Below are 21,725 nucleotides of genomic sequence, written 5' to 3'. Positions count from 1 at the left end.
AAATCTGGAAGGCTCCCCTGAAGAGGGGAAAGTCCCTCCCTTCTTCAGTGCAGGACAGCTCTCTCAGCTCCTCTTGGATATGCAAGCTAGCAGGCCCTTCCCTCTGCCATTCAGGCCTCCTCTCGGCCCCTCTCAGGACAGGTTCTCTGCCCTTGTCCTCCCTGCCATTGGCCTCTCCACTGCTAACTGACCAAGCTCATAGCCAGTGTAGCAGTTTTTTTGCTCTCTTAGCTGTGCTCCTAGCAGCAGGTTTCTGCTGTCACCACTAACTCTGCCACAAGGCTCCTTCTGGGCCTGTTGCCTCCAGCTCTGCACGGAGTGTCTTCCAGGCCTCACATTGTCTTCAATGTTATAGCTCTTGGCCTCTGTTATTGCTCTTTTAGGAGGTTCTTGCCTCTTCTTTATTTGCTTCTCTCTTCTTGCCTTTTCTCCCCTCCTGCTGCTTTCTTCCTTCTTCTGCCTGCCCACCTCTGTGGGGTTGGCTGTATATGTAAGCCAACTCCTTGTCACCTTCAAGGCATGGCATTCCCACCAGGGCCACGAACTGACCAATCCCCTCTTGGTAGGTGACAGACACTTCATTTGCTTAGTAGCCTATAGTTACTTCATTTGTATAGTCTACTGACCAGTTCCTGCAAGGTTCATACCAGTCACATGACAGGTGTCAGCCCAGGACCAGACAAAAAGTATCAAACTACAAGTTGTTTACAACTCGCTCAGGAAATGGCAATCAACTTGGACAAAAGTTAACAAACCCTCTGGGGTAGAAAACTAGGGCAAAGGTAACTCCTCAGGTCTTAGGGAGGAAATCCCTCAAACAATTTTTCCAAACAACCAAGGCAAAAGGCCGGATAAAGGAACTCATTTCACCACAGTATATATCTCTCTAAGCATATACTATTGGTTTTTGTGTGTATGCTTTTCCTGTAAATGGTACCACAAGAGCAAGTCATTCTGCTATTTGTTTTCTCATTCAATGATATGTTCTTAAGAGCTAGCTATACATCCAGTTCATTCTTCTGAATTGCTATGTGGTTATGAATATAAATACACTGCATTTTATTAAGTTAGTCCCCTATTAAAAAGTATTTAGATTATTTGAAATTTATCATTATTACAAATGATAAATGAACATCCTTATACATGTCTTGAGGAACCCTGGCAGTGCAGTGCTTAAAGAACTCAGTTGTTAACCAAAAGATCAGCAGTTTGTACCTACCAGTCACTTCGACGGAGAAAGATGTGGCAGTCAGCTTCTGTAAAGATTTACAGCCTTGGAAACCTTGAGGGGTTGCCGTGAGTTGGAATCAACTCGATGGCAGTGGGTTTGGTTTTTTGAGTTATACATGTCTTATTGTTTATACATGCAAGCATTTCTTCCCTTACTTAGTATTTGACTTTTTAGATCATCCCTTTAAACCAACTCATAGCTACTCTATAGGACAGAGTAGAGCTGCTCCCACAGGGTTTCCAAGGCTGTAATCTTCACAGAAATGGATTGCTACATCTTTCTCCCTCAGAGCGGCTGTTGGGTTCAAAGCATTGACTTTTCTGTTAGCAGCTGAGTGCTTAACCACTGCATCAGAAGGGCTCCTTTAGTAGACCTCAGGATATGCTTATTTTCACTTTTGGTACATGCTGCCAAATATCCCTCAAGAAGGCCAAATTGATTTACGCTTTCATGAAGAGTGGGTAAGTGTAGTACCTTATGTATCACCTACCTAACCAACAGGCACTATCATGAAATTTTAAAACTTTAATGGAAAAGGTATTTCATTATTTTTAAATTTTGCATTTCCTTGATCGATGTTAGGCTCAGCATTTTTCATGTTTATTAGCAATTTGTATTTCCTCTTCTATTATTTGCCTGTTTACATATGTCCTTTTCTATTTTAAAAATTTGTCTTTTTCATATTCCCATGAATATCCACTACCCAAAAACCCATTGCTGTCCAGTCAATTCCAGCTCATAGCCACCCTATACAGTAATCTAATCTTTCTTCAAGGATATCTCAATTATTTCCTTGGTTAAGCTGGATTCCTGAAGGCAGCATTTCAACCATATTACCTTAGTCCCTTGCGGAATCAATCCCACTAGGTGTGTTACGTGCTTGCCCTTTTCTGAAAGTTGTTACACAAAAATGAAAAACCTATGTAAAATAGTCACTGCATTTGCTCTAAAAATGTTGGGACAACCACCACGCACATATCAAGTTTCTTATGATGTAATTTATTTTTTAGTTCATTGCTAGGAAAAGTTTTACTTCTCTTTAGGAATTGGTCTGTTTCCTCCTTTAGATAATAAGAACTGTGTATTGTTGTTAGGTGCCTTCGAATCGGTTCCAACTCATAGCGACCCTATGTGCAAAAGAACAAAACCCTGCCCGGCTCTGCGGCATCTTCACAATCGTTGTTATACTTTGAGCCCATTGTTGCAGCCACTGTGCCGATCCATCTGGTTGAGGGTCTTCCTCTTTTTCATGGCCCTTTACTTTACCGAGCATGATGTCCTTCTCCAGGGACAGATCCCTCCTGATAATGTGTCCAAAGTACATGAGACAAAGTCTCACAATTCTTGCTTCTAAGGAGGATTCTGATTGTACTTCTTCCCAGACGGGTTTGTTTGTTCTTTTGGCAGTTCATGGTATATTCAATATTCTTCGCCAGCACCACCACTCAAAGGCATCAATTCTTCAGTCTTCCTTATTCATTGTCCAGCTTTCACATGAACGTGAGGCGACTGAAAACACCATGGCTTGACTTGGGCGCACCTTAGTCTTTAAGGTGACGTCTTTGCTTTTTAACACTTTAAAGAGGTCTTCTGCAGCAGATTTGCCCGATGTAACGCGTCTTTTGATTTCTTGACTTCTGCTTCCATGGGTGTTGATTGTGGATCCAAGTAAACTGAAATCCTTGAGAACTTCAAAACAGTGTACTAATTGTGAATCACTTTATCTGGAAGTTCAGATGTACCTTTGGTGTTCAGCTACTGCTCCTAGGCCTGATTATTTCCTTTCTGCTCCTTCATCTTCTTTTAAATTTGTGTTTTATTGTGGTAAAATATATGTAACATAAAATTTGCAATTTCAACTATTTTTAAGTGTGCAATTCAATGGCATTAATTATGTCCACGATGTTGTGCAACCACCATGACTTCTATTTCCTCAACTTTTTTTTATTACCTCAAACAGAAACTCTGTATCCCTTAAATAATAACTTCTGCTTTTTCCCTCCCTCAGCTCCTGGTAGCCTTCGGTCTTTATGAATTTGCCTATTTTAGATATTTGAAGTAAGTGTAATAATACAATATTTGTCCTTTTGCCTGACTTATTTCACTCAGCGTAGTATTTTCAAAGTTCATCCATGTTATAACATGTATCAGAAATTCATTTCTCTTTATGGCTGAATAATATTCCATTGTATGGATAGACTGCATTTTGTTTATCCGTTAATCTGTTGAGGGATACTCGGGCTCTTTTCACCTTTTGACTATTGTGAATAGTGCTACAATGAACATTGGTGTACACATATCTGTTTGAGTTCCTGCTTTCAAGTCTTTTTATATACCTGAGGATGGAAATGCTAAGTCATGTGGTAGCTCTATTTCACTTTTTGAGGAGCTGCAAAAGTGTTTTCCACGGTGGCTGCACCATTTTACAATTTCTCTACATTCTCCCCAGTATGGTTATTTTCCATTTATTTGATAATAACCACCCTAGTAGGTGTGAAGTTGTCTCTCATTGTGGTTTTTTTTTTTTTAATTGTACTTTAGATGAAGGTTTACAGAGCAAATTAGTTTCTGATTAAAAAATTAATACACATATTGTTTTCTGACATTGGTTGCCAACCCCACAACATGGCAACACATTCCCCTTCTCGACCTTGGATTCCCCATTACCAACTTTCCTGTTCCCTCCTGCCTTCTTGTTCTTGCCCCTGGGCTGGTGTGCCCATTTAGTCTTGTTTTGTTTATGGGCCTATCTACTCTTTGGCTGAAGGGTAAACCCCAGGAGTGACTTCAGTACTGAGTTAAAAGGGCATCAGGGGCCATACTCTCAAGGTTCTCATTGTGGTTTTGATTTGCATTTCTCTAATGACTAATGGCACTGAACATCTTTTCATGTGTTCATTGGCCCCTCTCTTCTTTTTTTGCTGGTGCTGATTTTTACTTTTTATGTACTTTGTCATGAGCTGCCTTAGTACCTTTATGGAATTAGAGGTTGAAGTAGGGGAAATGGGAATAAAGGAAGTGGAAAGGGAAGGGAGGGGAGGCAGGGGCAATGTGTTTTCACTTTCTCCTTATCGGCAGGGCAAGGCTCTGTACCACTTCAAGAACTACCCAGGGCCTGGCACCAGGGCGGCTGCTAACGTGGTGTTTGTTTCCCTGCAGAGAAGGGCTGCCCCGCCCACCGCCCTTGCTGGCTCAGCCCAACCTTCCCTTTGGGTACCCTGTCCACGGGGTGGAGGTGATGCCCCTGCACACAGTTCCCATCCCAGGTAGGTACATTCCCATCCTGGGAGAGCCGAGGCAGCTTTCTTATTCCTTCTTAGTCAGGTATTTTCTTTCAGGGCAAAAGGATGGAGCTGAAGGCAGCAATCATTCATGAGCACCTGCTGCATCCAGCACAATGCAAGAAGCTTGACATGGTCTCATTGAATGTTAACCTCACTGTTTCCACAACTGGGAATTTCCCTTAGTAGCTGCGACCTCCCTGTTGTTCCGAGATAACATAGAAAAGGACAGAAATCTGTGTACCTCAAAAAATGCTAGGACATAATTGGCTTTTTATTGTCACCTAGCGTAATGGGAGCCAGCAAAGTGCAAGCCTATCTCCAGAGAGTGCATTCTGAAAAGAATATTTACATCAGCTGACACTCCTCTCCATGGTGCAGTTGTACACACTGCTCTAGTTCAGCATCACCTCCCATATCAAAGGGTGGCACAAATAGTTAAGCACTTGGCTACTAACAGAAAAGTTGACATTCAAATCCACTCAGAGGTACCTCAGCGAGAGGCCTGAAAAATCAGCCGTGAAAACCCTGTGGAGCGCAGTTCTAGTCTGACACACACAGGGTCACCATGAGTCGAAATCGATTCTATAACGACTCGTTTGTTTTTTGTTTGTTTGTTTCCTATATCAAAGGGAAGTAGAATATTATCAGGAAAGACAGACCACAGGTGTTAGCTCACAGATGTAAATGTCTCCCCTTCAATTTTGAGAGTGGGAACTCTGGGGACCCGTTCAGTGAACTCTTTTTCTGCTGTGAGCTCACGGCATCTTGAGACAAACGGCCCCGCCATGGGCCAGAAAAGACCCAGGAGGGTCTGGGCAGTGGTGACGCCTGGGGCTCTGACATACTTCCTGGATCTAGCTGAGCTCTGTTCAGGTCCAGCATCAGTGATCAAGACAGACACCCAAATTACACAAACCCACACGTGAGATGGGGTGAAGATGAGCATGCGTGCCCTGAGACAGGCAGGGATGCAGGATGTCAATGGATAGCCCTACCTACAGAGAAGGAAATCCAAGTGTCAGAGCTGTGGCTGGGCCATTCCAGACAGGGGACAGAAGGTAGAAGGAAGCTGGGTGAGCCTGGCAGGGGCGTCACTAGGATTGATGTCACCCAGTACAGTAACTCATGGTGTCACCCCCCCATGCTAATTACCACACTATTGTAGCTAAAACACCAGAAAATTTGACAAAATCAATGACTATAAAAACACACATAGCAATGGAAAACAATAGCGTGTGCTTGTAGCAGGTGCAGCCAAAATCACGTGATTCAAAGCATCGTTGTTTTGGGTAATAATGACAGCTCTGACCACCAGTGCATTCAAAGGTTCAAAAAGTAAATTAGCACAGAGTTTTAGCCTTGTAGGTATATTGATACATGTAAGCTGTGCTTACAAAAAAATTTTTGGTGTTATACTAACTACGGGGATTTTTAAAAAAAAAAAAATTTTATTGTGCTTTAAGTGAAAGTTCACAAATCAAGTCAGTCTCTCACATATAAACTTGTATACACCTTACTACATACTCCCACTTACTCTCCCCCTAATGAGTCAGCCCGCTCCCTCTTTCCAGTCTCTCCTTTCGTGACCATTTTGCCAGTTTCTAACCCCCTCTGCCCTCCCATCTCCCCTCCAGACGGGAGATGCCAACATAGTCTCAAGGGTCCACCTGATGCAAGCAGCTCACTCCTCATCAGCATCTGTCTCCAACCCGTTGTCCAGTCCAATCCATGTTTGATGAGTTGGCTTCAGGAATGGTTCCTGTCCTGGGCCAACAGAAGGTTTGGGGACCGTGACCGCCGGGATTCTTCTAGTCTTAGACCATTAAGTCTGGTCTTTTTATGAGAATTTGGGGTCTGCATCCCACTGTTCTCCTGCTCCCTCAGGGGTTCTCTGTTATGTTCCCTCACAGGGCAGTCATTGGTTCTGGCCGGGCACCATCTAGTTCTTCTGCTTTCAGGATGATGTAGTGTCTAGTTCATGTAGCCCTTTCTGTCTCTTGGGCTCATAGTTATCGTGTGACCTTGGTGTTCTTCATTCTCCTTTGATCCAGGTGGGTTGAGACTCGATGCATCTTTGATGGCCGCTTGCTAGCGTTTAAGACCCCAGATGCCACACTTCAAAGTGGGATGCAAAATGTTTTCTTAATAGAATTTATTTTACCAATTGACTTAGATGTCCCCTGAAGCCAAAGTCCCCAAACCCTTGCCCCTGCTCTGCTGACCTTTGAAGCATTCAGTTTATTCAGGAAACTTCTTTGCTTTTGGTCCAGTCCAGTTGTGCTGACCTCCCCTACAGGGATATTTTATAAAAAATAATAAATTCCCACTGAAACACTGCACAAAAATTTTATAGACAATCATTTTGGTGTCACCTTCTCTGACAGTGTCACCTGGTGCAGTTTGCACCCCCCATACCCTCCTAGTGTTGCCACTGGAGCCTGGCTCACTTTGGTTCCACTCTGAGCATCCTTCCTTTTAAGCTGACCTCACACTTACAACAACCCCGTGAGGTATATATTACTTTGCCATTTTCACGGAAGGTGATAGTTTAGCAGGTTATCTATAGGCCACAAAAGGAGTATGTATTTGAATTAGAACTTAAATTAGTCATATTGTAAGAACAAAGATATGCTCTAAAGTAAATACACTTGGAGTGAGTTGTTAGTGTTTTTGAATAGCCAGTTTTAAATGATTTGCCATTTTGGATGATTCATTATTTATCCATTGCCTGCTTCCTTTGGTAGCAGAGAGTGAATTCATAGCACCCATCTGAAGCTGAGGATGGGAATCAGAGGTTTTTGGACCATTGGGGCTTGGGAAGGACTATGGAAGACATCTAATGGAACCCTAGGGAGAGGGGATGTGTGAGCAAGCACTCTGGTTAGGAGGTGACACTTGAAGGGACTCTCGAAGGATGAGTAGGAGTTAACCAGGTAGGTGAGAGGATCAAGGATCCCATGGCATCCTCTCAGAAGGTGGTTTTTTTTTTTTTTTCTCTTTTTCCCTGTGTCCTCCAGGTCTCCAGTTTGAAGGGCCAGATGCCTCCCTCTATGAGGTAAGAGTCCCCTTCCTAGCCCCTCTTTCATTAGGTTCCAAAGATGAGGTTATTATGTAAAAATTGATATTATGTGAAAATGGAGGATGACTACATCAGATTATAAAATATTATATGGGACACGTATGTCTTTCTGGACCCAAGAGGTGAAAAAGGTAGGTGGGTACTCTATGTCCTAATGGTCATAAAAGACTTACTGCCAGACGTACGTCATTATACTGCAAAATAGTCAGGTAGTAAATTTTTTACTATTGTAAATCCAAAATGTTGGATAACAAGATAGTCAATAAGTGAGTAGTAGGCGTATTTGGAAACTATCAGCATATACACAGCATTTAAAGCCCTGGGAATGGATGAAATACCCTAGCATGAAGGTGTTGAGTAAGAAGGGAAAGTGCCCAGCACTAAGCCCTGAAAAATTCCATTTGGGGGTTGGATAGAGAAGGAGGAGAGGTGTGCAAAGAGAAGACAAAGGGAGAAGTTGGCAGAATAAGAAGAAATCTAGAAGAATGGTGCCCTACAAGCAAAGAATACTAGTGGTTTGAGAAGCTCCACCCTTGAAGTTGAAGCTGAAGAAAATTAGAACAAGTTCATGAGAGCCAAAGTACAACCTTGAGTATATCCTACCTGAATTTAGAGACCATCTCAAGAATAGATTTGATGCGTTGAACACTGAAGACCAAAGACCAGACAAGTGGTGGAATGACATCAAGGACATCATGCATGAAGAAAGTAAGAGGTAATTAAAAAGACAGGAAAGAAAGAAAAGACCAAAATGGATGTCAGAAGAGACTCTGAAACTTGGTCTTGAATGTCGAGTAGCTAAAGCAAGTGGAGGAAATGATGAAATAAAAGAGCTAAACAGAAGATTTCAAAGGGAGGCTCAAGGAGACAAAGTAAAATATCGTAATGGCATGTGCAAAGACCTGGAGGTAGAAAACCAAAAGGGAAGAACACATCAGTATTTTTCAAGATGAAAGAACTGAAGAAAAAATTCAAGCCTGGAGTTGCAGGGAGCATGAAAAGACGGAAGGAATACACGGAGTCACTGTACCAAAGAATTGGTTCATCCATTTCAGGAGGTAGCATATGGTCAAGAACCTATGGTACTGAAGGAAGAAGTCAAAGCTGCACTGAAGATATTGGCGAAAAACAAGGCCCCAGGAATAGATGGAATATCAATTGAAATGTTTCAACAAAGGGATGCAGCGCTAGAAGTGCTCATTTGCCTATGTCAAGAAATTTGGAAGACAGCTTCCTGGCCAACTGACTGAAAGAGATCCATATCTATGCCTATTCCAAAGAAAGGTGATCCAACAGAATGCAGAAATTATCGAACAATATCATTAATATCATACACAAGTAAAACTTTGCTGAAGATCATTCAAAAGCAGCTGCAGCAGTACATCAACAGCAAACTGCCAGAAATTCAAGCCAGATTCAGAAGATGTGGAATGAGGGATATCATTGCTGATGTCAAATGGATCTTGGCTGAAAGCAAAGAATACCAGAAAGATGTTTACTTGTGTTTTATTGGCTATGCAAAGGCACTGGACTGTATGGATCATAATAAATTATGGATACCATTGCGAAGAGTGGGAATTGCAGAACACTTAATTGTGCTCATGCAGAACCTGTACATAGACCAAGAAGCAGTCATTCAAACAGAATAAGCGGATACTGAGTGGTTTAAAATCAGGAAAGGTGTGCATCAGGGTTGTATCCTTTCACCATACTTATTCAATCTGTATGCTGAGCAAATAATCCGAGAAGCTGGACTATATGAAGAAGAACGTGGTATCAGGATTGGAGGAAGACTCATTAACAGCCTGTGTTATGCAGATGACACGATCTTGCTGAAAATGAAGAGGACTTAAAGCACTTATTGAAGAAGATCAAATATGTCATCTTGATGACTGAGCTGCACCTGACCCAAGCCATGGTGTTTTCAGTTGCCTCATATGCATGTGAAAGCTAGAGAATGAAAAAGGAAGACCTAAGAAGAATTGATGCCTTTGAATAATGGTGTTGGTGAAGATTGTTGAATATACCATGGACTGCCAAAAGAAAAAAACAAATCTGTATTTGTCAGAATGCTCCTTGGAAGCAATAATTTGGTCTCACATATTTTGGCCATGTTACCAGGAGGGATCAGTCCCTGGAGAAGGACATCTTGCTTGGTAAAGTAGAGGGTCATCGAAAAAGAGGAAGACCCTCAGTGAGGTGGCTGAGTGGCTGCAACAATGGGCTCAAGCATAACAATGATTGTGAGGATGGTACAGGACCATGCAATGTTTCATTCTGTTGTACATAGGGTTGCCATGAGCTGGAACTGACTGGAGGGCACCTGACAACAACCACTCTTGGAACACCGTATCTGATGCTTCTCCTCTCACCTGTGTGTTCTGTCCCTGCTGGCCATCCTCGGTATGTGCCTTTTCTGAAGGACAGACATTTTCTGGCCCCTGCATTTAACATCTTTCTACCTCATCCTCTTTAGGTCACCCTGACAGCTTCTCTGGGGTCACTGAACACACTTGCTGACACTCCAGACAATGTGGTGCAGGGCAGAGGCCAGAAGCAGCTGTTCATTTCAACCAGTAGCCGGGTGCTTTTGAATTTCATCCTCCAGCATGTGACTTACACCAGCACAGTGTACCAGCACCACAAGGTGGACACAGGTGAGATCCTGTCTTTGGGTTGCAAAATGCTTAGGGAACCAGAAAACAGCAACGGGCCATCTCGAAGTCTTCCTCCTCCAGGAAACCTACTTGTATTTAAACTTCTCCCCTTGCTCCTGTTTCTAATCCCAGACACCTAACTTCCCAATTGTTGTACCCAATACTTGAGTCCCTGGGTGGTACAAGCAAAGAGCGCTAGTGGTGCAGTGGTTAAGCGCCTGGCTGCTAACTGAAAGGTGGTTTGAACCCACCAACCACTCCATTGGAGAAAGATGTAGCAGTCTGCTTCCATAAAGATTACAGCCTTAGAAACCCTATGGGACAGTTCTACTCCTAGGGGGTCACTATGAGTCGAAATCCACTCAATGGCAACGTGTGGGTGGTGCAGTTTGGCTAACTGAAATCTTCACAGCCACTTTGAAAGAAAGTCCTAGTGATCTGCTTCCAAATAATCTTCCACTGAAAACCCTGTGGAGCACAGTTCTACTCTGAAACACATGGGGTCGCCATGAGCTGGAATGGATTTGACAGAAACTGATTTGATTTATTTCAGATAGTAAACAGCAAACTCAGAACTTAATTCAGATCCTCTGACTCCAAGCTCAGTGCTCACTCCACTCCACCAGATTTTCCTAGGGAAAAAAAAAAATGTGGGTGTAGGAGGCATTCAGCAGATTGCCCCAGGGATCACACAGCAAATCAGGAGCCAGAATGAGATTAGAGTCTAATCCACAGACTCTCTGGGCCCCTCAATCTCATTCCAGCCAGGACTTTATCTACCAAACCTTCACTCCTCCGTCAAGTCAGCCTCCTGGGGCAGTATGGAAGGTGATCCAGGTTTGATGACGCCCAGACTCTGATCTCCTTTCTCTTTCCAGTGAGTCTGGAGTCTAAGTCCTCGGTGGCCAAGTTTCCAGTGACTATCCGCCACCCTATCATCCCCAAATTACATGATCCTGGACCAGGTAAGGCCCTTGTTCCTGGAGCTCCATGGTGGGACCCTGTAGAGCTGTTGGTGAAATTCAGAAGGGATCATCTCAGAGATGAAGGGGTGAGAGTTGTTAAAAATATCAGTTCTGATATGATTGCTAAACTGACAAGCTTTGGAGGGAAAAAAAGTTCTAGGACACACTCCCCCAATATTGCTTAATTATACTTATATGGTTTATGCTTGTTTTTGAAAAAAAACTAATGAATTAAAACATTTTAATAAAGAATTGTAAGAAAAACAGAGTGGCACTGGAGCATGAATAGATATATATCAATGAAATCAAATTGAAAATCCAGAAATAGATCCAATACATGTTGGAACTTCACTGTGATAAAGGTACTGTCCAAATCAGGGTGGGGGGCGGGGGCAGATAGAGAAAGCTAGATTAATCAAGAAATCACATGAGATAATCATGTGGGGTGTCCCAATGCCATTTATTGCATAGCCCATCCTTTTCCTCCTCCCTGGCTTATCTTGCCACTTCCGTCACATACCAAGTTCCCATTTTTGCAGGGGTCTGAATTTGGGCTTTGTTAGGGTCCATAGATCTGTTTGTGTACCCTTGGACTAATCCCATAATGTTTTAATTACCCAGGCTTTATGACAGATTTTGATATCTGGTGGGGACAAATCCTATCTCACTATGTACTTTGCAAAATTTTCTTAAATCTTTTTGGTCTGTTTCTTTGCCACCAGAATTTTAGGATCAGCTTGTTAAGATCCTCTAAAATCCCTTAAGATTTTGATTGGAACTGCATTGAATTTATAGACTAATTAGAGATGAATCGACAACTTTATAAAATTGAATATTCCCCAGCCATGAATCTTGTGGAAACCTTGGTCACGTAGTGGTTAAGAGCTACGGCTGCTAACCAAAAGGTTGGCAGTTCGAATCCACCAGGCACTCATTGGAAACCCAAGGGGCAGTTCTACTCTGTCCTGTAGGGTCACTATGAGTCAGAATAGACTTGATGGCAACAGGTTTTTTGGTATGAATCTTGTATACCTCTCTATATGTTTTGGTCTCTTTTTAGTTTCCTCAATAATTTTTTTTTTTTTTTTTTGTAATTTTATTTGTAAAGGATTTGCACATATTTTACTGGATTTAGTCTCAGGTACCTTATATTTTCATTGTTATTGCGAATTGGATCTTTTCTTCCACATTAGTGAGAAACCTGTGAGACCTGGAACTCAATGGGACTGCCTTGTTTTTCTGGGTCTCACAAATTTTCTGCCTTTGACAGGGTACAGTCTTACCACTTTTCTGTCACTCGTTTTAGCGGAAAATATTTTAGGTTTCCTTCTCTGACAGGTTTCTGCCTTACACAGGTTCCAGCTTTCACAGGTTTTACTGCAATTGGTTATAGTTGGTATATAGGAATATGGGTGCTTTTTGAGTGTTGCACTTATCAACAGCACTTTGCTGGGCTCACTTATCAATGGTTACTATTTTTTAACATACAGAATTTCTTAGGCAAATAATGATAATTTTTGTCTCTTCCCTTCCAATTCTTATAATTTGTTTCTTTTTCTTACTGCATTGGCTGGAACCTCCGGTACAGCACTTCGTAGTAGCGGTTATAGTAGGCAGTTTTGCTTGTTCCTGGCTTTAATAAGCATATTCTAATGTTTCACCATTAATGTTTGCTGCCTAGAAGTGCTGTAGATGTGTTAGGGTAAAAAAGTTTCTTTCTTTGCTTCTATTTCTATTGCTAATAATTTTTTTCTATTTCTACTTTCTCTTTTCTATTTCTTTGCTAAGAGTTTGTATTATAAATGTGTATTGAATTTTATCAGATAATGTACCTGCTTCTATTGAATAATTTTTCTCCTTTAATTGGGTTCATGTGGTGATTTACAGTGGTAGATTTTCTGCTATTGAAATATCCTTGCATTTCTAGCTAAACCATCTTATGATGCATTATTTGATTAAAAGAGGAATTAAATTTGCTAGTATTTTATTTATCCTTGTTTCTGTATTTAAAATTGAGATTACCTTTTCCTGTAATATCCTTGCCCAGCTTTGTTATCACTATTGTACAAGTCTCATAAAATGACTTAGGTACTTTTCCCTTTTTTACTATTTCCTGAAATGGATTGTAATGGTAGGAATTGTATGTCCCTTGGTTGTCTGGGTTGGAGGCTTGTTAAAACTTATGTGGTCCTTGTTTCTTCTTTCTTGTCCAAGTGGAAGACTAGAAGTGAGAATGTGAATAGAAGGAGCAAGAGAAAGGGGAAAAAATTTTTAAACATGAACTCCATGTCTTTAATGGTTATTGATCTATATGTACATTAAGGCAATTTTAGAAATGTTTCTATAAAATTATTTATTTGACCTAAATTTTCTAATTTATTATCATAAAGTTTTTCATAGCATTCTCTTATGCTTTAAAAAAATTTTTAATACATCTAAAGTTATGCCCCTTTTTGGTTCTTAACATTTATCTTCAATAATTTTGTTATTTTAATATCCAAATATTCTTGTTCCGTTTATGCCTGTTTTCATTTCATATTTTCTCTTTTGCATGTATGTGATTCTTTTATGTATCTAATGAAAGATCTCCAGCATTCTTGTTTTAAACCATTTTCGGATTCCTCTATTATTTTCCATCTATTATCTGGAGTGGGTTCATCTGCACGTGGTAGATTTGCTAGCTGTTGCTCTTCATACTAGTTTTTTAAAATGTTTTGGAATACTCAACTCATCCTGAGTAAGCAGCATTTGTTTTCTTCTCTCTTGCTTGCTCACTTACTTTTGCTGTCAGCTGACTCCTTCCCACCTCATAGCTTTAGAGTTGCTGCTACCCTCAGTATTCTCGGATGCTGAATCTACCATTTTATACTGGACTTTTGGGGTTCCTGTCCCATGGTGATATTGGAGTTATTGAAGATCCAGTTGTTGGGCCTGAGGGTGGCTTGGCACAGGCCCTGGCTGTGAAGTGGTGTCAACTGTGCTTGCACTTAGGGCTGTGTGCAGATATGATAGCTATTTGGGGGCTCTTTGTATAGCGGGGAATATGTGGCAGAAGATGGAGGGAGTGCAGCCTTGCACCAGTCCATGGTTTCTAACAAAGACCCAACTCTGCACCCACATACCTGATGAGACACTTATCTCCTGTTACCCCTCTGAATCAGCCTCCTAGCCTCTTGTGCCTGCTTCTGACGCCAGAATACAGCAAGCCAAAGCTTCAACTCTGCTTGCTGCTTATTTCCGTTTCTGGGAGAAAATGTATTCTATTTTGGGGCATGGCTATATCTTTATATTTTTATTTTTTATAACTGTCATTGTATGTATTTGGAAAAGAAAGAAATCTCAAAGCAGAAATTCCAGCTCCAGCTGGCCAGAAGTCCCCCACCTTGACCATGTTGTATGGTAATTCATCCCCGTTTCTCTCTTAACTATAATAAAAGAACCAAACACTTTGTTCAGTGACCTAAGAAAAGAGAGGAAGGAGAGGATTTATTTGGCAAGATCTTGAACACAACTTATTTGATTCTTTTCCCCTCCCTCCCTCAGACTCAGGAGGAGTTGTGGTTATGGGGCAACACGTATTAAAAAGGGAGTTCTGGAATGACTTCTGATTTCTGTCATTCCGAAAAATTGGTTCTGCAGTGAGATTATGGAGCACTCAATCACAAACCATAGGTAAGGTGTGGCTTTCAGAATCTGTTGGCTCCAGCTGACCACATAATCCAGCTTCACACAGGCTCCATTAGTGAGTGGGGCTCCACAAAAGGCGGCTGAATCCCAAACACGCACCAGCAGTTCCAGGTATTTCATCATGGGGTCTTTTCCAAAGAAAAGCTGTTCTTTCCCCAACCTTTTATACAAGTCACATGCATTAAGATGGATAATCTGATCCGGATCTTCCAGTCTCCAAGTAGACTGATTTCCAACCACGTCTTCCTGGGGATAAAGACCAGATAGATTTCTCCCTAGGAGGTGCAGGTGATGGCAGGGGCAGATCTCAAGTCCTTTAGAACTTTCTCCTCTTCTTGGGCCTTGTGACGCTCAGGTTTGAACCCCTTGATGGACAAAGCCCTGCCTGTCCCAACTCCTACTATTAAAATGAAAGCAAAATGGAAGCAATGTGCCGACAGACTCATGTAAAATGAAACATTCAAATAGACAGGAGGAAAATGTCACAGAATCAGGGAAGGGAACTTCAGGAGATAACAACATAAAATTTCAATCAGTGGGGTACATCTTAAATATATTGATTTTCTAATCCAACTAACAAACTCTTATTAAGCACCTACAAGGAGGGAGTCCTGGTGATGCAGTGGTTAAAATCACTCGGCTGCTAACTGAAAGATCGGCAGTTTGAACGCAACAGCCACTCCGAAGGAGAAACGTGTGCTGGTCGGCTCCTGTAAAGAGTACAGCCTTGGAAACCCTATGGGGCAATTCTACCCTGTCCTATAGGGCCAATAGGAATTGGAATTGACTCAATGGCAATGGGTTTGGTTTGGTGGGGTTGGTGTATTAGGGGCATGAGGCCCACAAACTCTGAAATGTTGTAGCATAAAGAAGCTATCAGACCAAAACCAGTCAAGACAGTGAAGTTTCCTGCAAGACAGACTCTGACATCCACCCCTTTCTTGCCCAGAGAGAAAGCTCAAAGACCTGGTGACCATTGCCACCAAGACTTTCCTCCGCCCCCATAAGCTGATGACCCTGCTCCACAGTATTCGCGAGTATTACCCAGACTTGACTGTGATTGTGGCTGATGACGGCAAGGAACCCCTGAAGATTAACGATAACCACGTGGAGTATTATACCATGCCGTTTGGGAAGGTACATTCCTCCAAGAGTAGGACACATCTGGGTCCCAGGACAAGCGGGTCACAGAGTCAGGTCTTATCCTGGGTGGGGTCGCTTCAGCTCTTTCCCCAAAAGGCAGGGTTTTGGAGCTGGAGGTAGTGAGGCGCCCCTCTGAGTCTCCAGATTCACAGACAAATCAGGTCACCCTCAAATTTCTGCATTAATGGGGTGGTTAATTCAGGCTTCTCTCGTATTTGCTGTTTAGAAATTGATTGGGGTCCTAGTAAGTGACTTGAGGTATCTGACATTCTAAGTTTCCTGACAAATCAGATCCAGCAGCACAGAAATCTTGCATCCCTGTGACTCCACCCAAGCTGAAGCTGGGGAGTATTTCTCTCTCTCTCTCTCCCTGCCTCCCTCCATTCCTCCTTACATTTTCTCCTTCTCTTCGTATCTCTTCCTCCCTTCGTTTTACTCTCTCACACACACACACCTTCCTTCAAGGAAACAGGAGGAAATGGATAAACATATCAGAGGGCTCACCCCAACATCTTCCAGGCAACATAAAGGGAGATGGAAGGAGAGCCACAGGAATGATGTCAGTTGAGAAAGAACTTAAATCAATTCATATTGGCCATAAAGGCAAGGACTTTCTAGCCTTTCTTTGTCTCTGTCTTTTTTCCAGAGAGTCACTGTCCCTTCTTCCAGATTTCCATTGAGAAATGGATTCCTTTAACCCAGTGCTTCTCAACCTCACTGAACACTGGGATCACATGGGAGCTTTAAAAAGTCCTGATGCTTCCATTGCCCCCCATAGATGTAATTTAATGGGCCTGGGTGCAGCCCGGGTGTTGGGAATTCTGAAAGCTCCTCAGGTGATTCTAATATGTAGCCAGGGCTGGTAAGTACTGATCTAACCTCATTCCCATCTACAGGGTTGGTTTGCTGGTAGGAACCTGGCCATATCTCAGGTCACCACCAAATACGTTCTCTGGGTGGACGATGACTTTCTCTTCATCAACAAGACCAAGATCGAGGTGCTGGTGGATATCCTGGAAAAAACAGAACTAGACGTGGTAAGGGAAATTTTCTGCAATAGGCAGAAAATAAAAATCCAAAGGACTCACTAGTATGGGGAAAGCTGCGGCTGCAACAGCAAAAAGAGAGTAACTGAGGGATAATTTGAATGGTAGGTACAGAAAGGGTGTAATTCTTACTACGCAGTGCTGTCGAGTCGATTCTGACTCATAGCGACCGTATAGGGCGGAGTAGAACTGCCCCACAGAGTAAGTTATAATAAGAATTATAAGTAATTCTTATTATAACTTATTATAACTAAGGTACAGTCCAGCCTTTCTGGAAGAGGCAAGAGAATATTGAGTCTGCGTTCTCTAACGTGGATTTCTCTACCCACCGGGTAGGTAGGCGGCAGTGTGTTTGGAAATGTGTTCCAGTTTAAGCTGTTGCTGGAACAGAGTAAGAATGGGGATTGTATTCATCGGAGACCAGGATTTTTCCAGCGCTTGGATGGCTTCCCCAACTGCATGGTGACAAGTGGTGTTGTCAACTTCTTCCTGGCCCACACTGAGCAACTCCAAAGAGTTGGCTTTGATCCCCGCCTGCAACGAGTGGCTCACTCAGGTGAGTTTGGAAGAGTGAGGAAGAGAGCTGAGCTGTGAATTAATCTTAAAAATTTGTTCTTTCTAAGGGCCATGCCCCACTGATCATGGTCTCTTGCCCAGCAACAGTGGGTTCCCTTTTTCACCCCAAACTAGGGAGCTCATAGTCTCTCTTGCCTCCTTCATCACCCTCTCTTTGACTTCTCTATCTCCCATAAACTGTCTCTGTCTGAGACACGCTTCTCTTTCCTCTCCCTACACCTCTATCTCTTCTGTCTTTACCTACCCTGCTTCATGTTCTCTTTTTCCAGAAATCTTTTGCCATTTAAATGCAGTTGTTTAACTGTCCTCTCTTTTCCCCTCTCATTTCCCTAGTCCTGGAGTCCATAGTTCTGTCCACTTGGAAATTTCATCTGTGTCTCTTTGATTCTGTGCCCGTATCTCTGAATGAGCTTATTTATTTCCTTTCAACTCATTGGCAAGTTCCAAGAGCTAAGGGTGTGGATCCTGCACGGGGCTGAACCACCTCAGGGCTCTCCTCTCAGATCTAGATATCTGACAGAAACTCACAGTTCCTTCTCCTTCTCTCCCTCTCCTTGCAGAGTTTTTTATTGATGGGCTAGGGAGCCTGTTTGTGGGGTCTTGCCCAGAAGTGATTATAGGTCACCAGCCCCATTCTCAAGTGGACTCAGAGCTGTCTGCCCTGGAGAAGACCTACAGCACATACCGGCACAACACTGAAGACCAGATCCATTTCAAATTGGCTCTCCACTACTTCAAGAACCATCTACAGTGCTCCACATAAAGGTTCAGGGGGATAGGTAGGAAAAGCACTAGACTGACTGGTTGTGGGTATCTAGAATAGTGGAACTGGTAACAGGGCTGCCATAAAATGGACTACTGATAAGGGGAACATCATAATTGAACCAGTTGGTGGGTAGGGGCAAATGTGTGATAGGCCAGACCTCAAAAACCGGACCTCAGAGCACACTTTGAGTTGTATTGCTTTCTTGTAAAGGACTAACCAAAAACACATTCCAGAATGCCAGGGATTAAACTTGGAACCTGTGCTAAGGTGTCTTGATGAGCAGACATTACTGATGCTTAAGTCACAGTGTAAGTACAGTGGCAAGTCACAAAATTCCAGAGACGTGACACCAGTTTCTGACCACTCAGGAACCCTGTCATCTATAGTGTGGAGCTGCCACATGTTGTTGAGGAAGGCACTTTCTGGTTTACGGGTAGTCAGTGAGTTTTACAAAAACTCCTCTAGTCTTACCTTTATGGTTTCCACTTACCATGGCTGTCCCTGGAGACGCGTACTGAAGATGGCCTAGGGTAGTTCAGGATTTCTGAAAATGTGTTCTGTGAGATATTAATAAAACTTCATGAAAAATGTTTTGGTGGTCAAATAATTTTGGGAAATACTTCGTACTTCATCTTCCTCTTGGAAAGTAACAATTCACATTAGCATATTAAAGGTTCTGAGAATCCCGCAGTAAAGAAATCTGTTTAACTTTGTTTAATTCAGTATTTCTCAAATATGGATATAAACTGGCAATTATGCTTTATTTTCCTCAAATAGAATTATGTATGGGAGATTAAGGGTCATTAGAAATGGACCAATCACTAACCAGGGTAATGGACACTGTATTCATAACAATCATTATTTGTTAGTAACCTCACTGCATTGTGTATGTCATAAAGATTCTATTGCAAAGGCTTTTACAGCTTTAATTAACAGGCAAAATCATTTCGCATAATGACACTGATGTGTCTCTCTGTCACTCAGGACCCAATGCTAGCACAGCATGACCTGTAACCTGTAAAGTCTGTGAACAGCTTTGAAGTACAGGTAAAATTTTAACTGCAGAAGTGCTTAGGTAAGAGAAGAGATGAATTATTTAATTTGTCAAATTCTGCCACTCCAATAGGATAAAGCAGTAGAGTCTTGCCTAGTACTTATTAGGTGTTTTCTTGCTTTTCTTCCTATTTCAATTCATGGTTCCAAAAGTACTAAAAACTGAGCATGGTATTCACAATAATTGCCCATGGTAGCTTAAGGACATTTAAAAAATAGTAAACAATTTGTATTACTCTTTAATTTTTATATATGTAGGTCTAAGCATATTATGCATGAAGTATGATGCTCTTTCTTTACATTAGCAACTAGATGGGCATTGAATGCTAAAATCGTAAATGTTATCTTTATAAAAAGTATTTAAACCAAAAAAACCAAACCCACGGCCATCGAATCGATTCCAGTTTTAACTGCAGACATTTTGGTTAGCAGCCGTAGCTCTTAGCCACTATGCCACCAGGGTTTCCATTAAAAAAAAAAATTAAGATTTATTTAAATTTTCAAAAATTAAATTTGGAGACTAAGAAGCATGGCCTTGGAGGGCAGGGCCAAGATGGCTGACTAGGCAGAAGCTTCCGCTGAACCCTCTCACAACAAAGACCTAAAAAAACAAGGGAATCGATTACATGTATGACAATCTACAAACCCTGACCATCAAACACAGAACTAAGGAATAGACCTGAGTGACAGGGGCATGAGAGACCGTGCAGAAGCAGCGACTAGTTGCCAAGCCAGCGCAGCACCCCAGCACCGATTCCTTGGTGCTGTTCTTGGGTGCGAATGCAGTGGGGCTGATGGATTTTCCTGAGACATGGCAAGCATGGGACGTAGCCCAGCCAGTGCACACAGGCTACACATGCCTCTGGAATCTCAGATAAAACAGCGCTCACAACACAAGATAAGTGATTTTGTCTATTTTACCGGGCTACTCTCTCCTATCTACCTTATCCCTCCCCTCTCTGCCCCAGCTGGCTTCATTAACATTCAAATTCCCTGGGCCTGAGATAGAAGTGCCCTGCTTTTTTCTCACCCATTCTCCTGGACTGGGAAAAGCTGTAAATTAACAATCAGGGGAAAAATACTTTCCCAACTCCCCTAAACTGGAAGATCAGAGCAGAAGCAGCTCCAGTCCAGGCATAAGCGATCCCCAGACTTTGGCTTTCACCGTACATGGGACCAGGTGGATATTATAATGCAAAGGCAAATCTGTTAGAGGTCTGACTACAATTGTTTCAGCTGAGTGGTGGAGAGTCAGGTTTTGGAGGCCTGATACCTCTCTGCCTATTAAACAGAGCCCTCACCTACCCCCAGCAGGCACCTGAGGGATGAGGCTCCATCCACACCACCTAGCCACCTGTGAAAGGGGTCTGAGGATAGTGGTGCCTACCAGTCTTTACCGGTACAAGCATTGGGTGCCTAGGTACAGCTACAGAGCCCACCAACCAGAGCACTCTAGAGAACACAGATGCTCCTTCCTCACTGGCACTTGGGGGAAGGCTGTCAGCACCCTGCCCTCCTCAGAGTGTGACCCACTGCTGCTACCAGAAGCTAGTGCATACAATCATCACCACTACTCCTCTAAGATAGTAGGTGAGAGTCTACACCACAAACTCAGGACACCTGAGCTGATTCTATTCAAAAATAGTGAATGGACTCATAGGCTCATATACATGGTAACAGCTCTAAGCACCTGGTAACAGGACATTAGTGCTTCAAAGTATCCAAAAATCGAGTTACCTCACTCTAGTATCCCATCTGGGTATACTGAAACAGAACAAAACAAGAAGATAAGCCTCAGTGAGCAAATATTAAATAAATTATTACAATAACTTATAGATGGCTTAGAGACAGCAGTCGCTATCAAATCACATAAAGAAGCAGACCATGATTGCTTCTACAAACCCCTAGAGAATCAAGATCTCTCCCAGATGAAGATATATTCCAGGAATTGCTAGATGTAGACTACGAAAGATTAATATACAGAATGCTTCAAGACATCAGGGATGACATCAGAAAAGAAATCAGGCAATGTACAAAAAAAGCCAAGGAACACACAGATAAAGCAGTTGAAGAAATTAAAAAGATTATTCAAGAACATAATGAAAAATTTAATAAGCTGCAAGAAACCATAAAAAATAGAGACACACACAAAAAAAAAAACAAACCAGTGCTGTCAAGTCAATTCCGACTCATAGCAACCCTACAGGACAGAATAGAACTGCCCCATAGTGTTTTCAA

At 42.3% G+C, this 21,725-nt stretch overlaps 1 protein-coding gene across 1 annotated transcript in view; it reads left to right on the top strand.

The window, feature by feature from the left end:
* B4GALNT2 (beta-1,4-N-acetyl-galactosaminyltransferase 2) overlaps positions 1–18,994 on the top strand; it is a 97,207-nt gene extending 78,213 nt beyond the window's left edge. The window contains exons 4-11 of the mRNA XM_049860505.1: positions 4,391–4,497; positions 7,533–7,570; positions 10,071–10,251; positions 11,130–11,216; positions 15,853–16,040; positions 16,943–17,083; positions 17,429–17,648; positions 18,229–18,994. Of these exons, the coding sequence (XP_049716462.1) occupies positions 4,391–4,497; positions 7,533–7,570; positions 10,071–10,251; positions 11,130–11,216; positions 15,853–16,040; positions 16,943–17,083; positions 17,429–17,648; positions 18,229–18,431 (1,165 nt within the window). The 3' untranslated portion in view covers positions 18,432–18,994. The remainder of the gene's footprint in view (positions 1–4,390; positions 4,498–7,532; positions 7,571–10,070; positions 10,252–11,129; positions 11,217–15,852; positions 16,041–16,942; positions 17,084–17,428; positions 17,649–18,228) is intronic.
* The last annotated feature ends 2,731 nt before the right edge of the window (positions 18,995–21,725 follow it).

This window comes from Elephas maximus, chromosome 19 (assembly GCF_024166365.1).
Source record: "Elephas maximus indicus isolate mEleMax1 chromosome 19, mEleMax1 primary haplotype, whole genome shotgun sequence".
Lineage (NCBI taxonomy): Eukaryota > Metazoa > Chordata > Mammalia > Proboscidea > Elephantidae > Elephas > Elephas maximus.
Note: the sequence above shows the minus strand (reverse complement) of the source record. Positions and strands in the feature narration are given on the sequence as shown.